The 3,199-nt window shown below is 21.0% G+C and overlaps 3 protein-coding genes across 3 annotated transcripts; 2 read left to right on the plus strand and 1 right to left on the minus strand.

Moving 5' to 3' along the window:
• Window positions 1-268: 268 nt before the first annotated feature.
• Window positions 269-426, minus strand: SRAE_0000080000 (Hypothetical protein; the record flags this gene model as incomplete). The annotated part of the gene is made up of 1 exon (XM_024646747.1): window positions 269-426. A coding segment is annotated over one exon (158 nt), but the record flags the coding sequence as incomplete, so codon positions are not given.
• A 394-nt stretch (window positions 427-820) lies between these two features.
• SRAE_0000080050 (Hypothetical protein) lies at window positions 821-1,216 on the plus strand (the record flags this gene model as incomplete). The annotated part of the gene is made up of 2 exons (XM_024646748.1): window positions 821-937; window positions 1,058-1,216. Coding segments are annotated over 2 exons (276 nt in total), but the record flags the coding sequence as incomplete, so codon positions are not given.
• A 1,378-nt stretch (window positions 1,217-2,594) lies between these two features.
• Window positions 2,595-3,199, plus strand: SRAE_0000080100 (Acetylcholinesterase; the record flags this gene model as incomplete). Its single annotated transcript, XM_024646749.1, has 2 exons — window positions 2,595-2,696; window positions 2,737-3,199. Coding segments are annotated over 2 exons (565 nt in total), but the record flags the coding sequence as incomplete, so codon positions are not given.

The raw sequence follows: 3,199 nt of genomic DNA on the forward strand, positions 1-3,199 counted from the left end.
ACTCAGGATTGTTGTAGAGAATCCACATTTTATCCTTAATTAAAAATTTTTTAATGAAATCTCTTTTATCTTTCAAAAAAAGCTCCAAAATTTCCTTTGAAATTTGAACTCTGGTGCTTTTTTTATTGATTTTTAGTGAATGCGGCACCCATATTGCGGACATTATTTTCATATTTAATTCTTCAATTTTTATATAATATTTGTATCCCACAGAAATCTCCATCTTCTCAGCTATCTCCTTGACTAATAATTTTTTATGATTCATTACCATTTCGAAGACTTTTTTAATGATTTCTTTGGTCGTTGCATTTTTAAGGCGAAACTGCGTGGATCATCTTCTAAGCTTGTTTTTTCATGATTGAATTCAGATATCCATATCCTAATAGTGCCATTAGAAAGAGAATCTTCTCCTGATACGTTTAGCATGTTTTTGAAAATTTCTGTAGCTTTTAAGCTTTTTTTTACAAAGCTTTTTTTAACGGATTTTTTCCAAATTTTTCCATGGTAGAAAATATTTAAAAATCGAATGGTTTTAAATATTAATAACTGATAAAAAAAATTGTCTTATCAGTTAGGGTTTTTTTCCATAGTGATAAAAAAAGCTTTTTTTTAAGATAGGCTATATATTGGTTTTATTTTTTAATGACTAATGCCTTAGGCTCAAAACTTTTCAAATGACCTAATAAAAAATTGATTTTAATTTATTAATAACACTATTATTTATCATAACTTGTGCTGCTGTTTTAATAATTATATTTGGATTATTATATTGTCTATATATCAATAAATATAAAAAAAGAAAGCATTATATCAATTAAGAAATAAAAAATATGTTGGTAATATACAAGTTGAGTGTGTTGATGATATTAATTTTGCCTCTGTAGAATTATTACGTAATGAAAGAACAAATTCACTTGGTGCGTTAACATATAATAAAGTATATAATTCAATAAGTTAAAATAATCCAGATTTAAATTTTAATGACAATTATGGATAAGGATAATATCAATCTGGTTATTAATTAACATTTATTACAATAGATATCAATTCAAGTTAGGCTACAACTAATCTTATATATGATAGTAATAATTATGGTAATAATACAATAACATTTTGCAATAATGATAGAAATAAATTTATGAATATGAAACTTTTAAGAAAAATTGTAACACCTGATAATGAAAATGGTAGACCATTATTAATTTCATTATGTTAATAATAATAATAATATAAATCAAAAAGATAGTCATGTTGATAGAATTTCTACACATGTTTAAATAATAATGGATAATTCTTTTTTTGACAGGTATGTTATTATTTGCATATAAGCATTAATTAATAATACTATTCATAAGTTATGTTATTGTTACTATTCTTTTTAAGAAAAAAAATTATTGTTTGTTTTAGCAAACTTTTACACTTATCTTTATATATTGTTTTGTCTTAAAAAAGTTTCAAATCACAATAAAATAATTCTCCATCACATCTTTGTTGTATTAAAATAATCAATTGATATAAAGAACAGTAATAGTATATAATTTGAAACATTTTTTAAATTTTAATTGTTAATCTATGTTTTATTTCACTAATTTTTATAAAAATTTTATAAAATTTTTTTTATTATTAATTTATATATAAATAAGAAATAATATACTAGTTAAACAAAAAAATTATAGTGTTCAATAAATATTAATTTAATCTCAGATTATTGATTTTAAAAATGATTAGAAAAAAATTTTTTTGATTTTTTTATAATAAATCTAGCACTTTAAAATATTAAATAATATTTTAATTTGTAATTTATGAGCACTGCTAACTATGTACTAGTAATAAAAATTACAAAATATAAAATATTAGAAAATATGATTTTATTCACGACTTTTAAAGAAATCATTATTAACATTTTGAAATTTTTAATTTTAATAACATTAATAATGCTTTATATATAAAAAATAAATTAGTATTAAAAAAAAAATTGGAAAAATTATTTTGTAAAATTAGAAAAGTTAAAGCTAAAAAAATAAAAATAATATTAATAAGTTGTTTATAGATAAATATTTTACAAATACTTTCTTTTACTTATTATTTTCATTTTTTAAACTTATCTTTAAAATACAATGTTATTTTGACTACAACGTACAAAAAAATAAAAAGTTTTTAAAATTTTGATTTTTTGAATAGCTAGTTCTTGAAATTATAAAATTTTAAAATTATATAAATTTCCTTTTAGACTAACCTTAATTTTTATATTATTTTAATCTAATAATTTGGTTTATGTAGGCATTATGTTTTTTTATAGCTTTAATAGTAGGAATTTTAAATAGAAAAAGAAATTTAACAATTTTTTGATATTAAAAAAATTACACAATTATTGTAATGTTAAAAACTAATAATAAGCAAATAAATTTTTAGAAAATATTATTGCTTGATACAAACTTGAACAATTTTTGAATAAGTAAATATTAAAAATAATTTATTGTAACAACTAAAATTTACTAAAAAAAATAAAAAAGTTTTACTGTAATGTAAATAAATTTTAGTATAAATACAAAATCAAAACTTAATTTATACAAGAAAAATTTATTTTTATAATAATGAAATTTTTCAAATTTTTCATATTTTTATTCAGTATTGTAACTTGTTACAGCGGAGATCCAATAGAAACATATTATGGAACCATTGTTGGAACAAAAATTGTATGTTATTTTTATTAATTTATATAACAAATTCTTGCAGACAGTATTAGGTGAAGAAATGACAGAATATTTAGGAATCCCATATTCACAAATACCAATGCATTCTTGGAGGTTCCAACCGCCACATGAATTAAATAAAGATCAATTTAATGGAACTTATTATGCGGTTCATCAAGGAAAAGGATGCCCACAACATACTAGAATTATGGGTTTTGAAGGATATGATTCATTAAATCCAAAAGAAATTGATGAAAACTGTCTTAAATTTAATATGTGGGTTCCAAAAGATGAAGGAAATATGCCAGTTATAGTTTTTTTCCATGGTGGAAGTTGGACAGTAAGAACTGGTAGTATTGATAGATTTAATGGATCTGTTCTTGCTTTAAAAACTAAGTCAATAGTTGTTGTACCTAACTTTAGACTTGGATTTTTTGGTTTTTCTTATTTAAGTGGTGAAGATGGAATATCTGGTAACATGGGATTATTAGATCAACAAATGGTAT

The sequence above is a fragment of the Strongyloides ratti genome, scaffold srae_scaffold0000061 (assembly GCF_001040885.1).
Source record: "Strongyloides ratti genome assembly S_ratti_ED321, scaffold srae_scaffold0000061".
In the NCBI taxonomy this organism is placed as follows: Eukaryota; Metazoa; Nematoda; class Chromadorea; order Rhabditida; family Strongyloididae; genus Strongyloides; species Strongyloides ratti.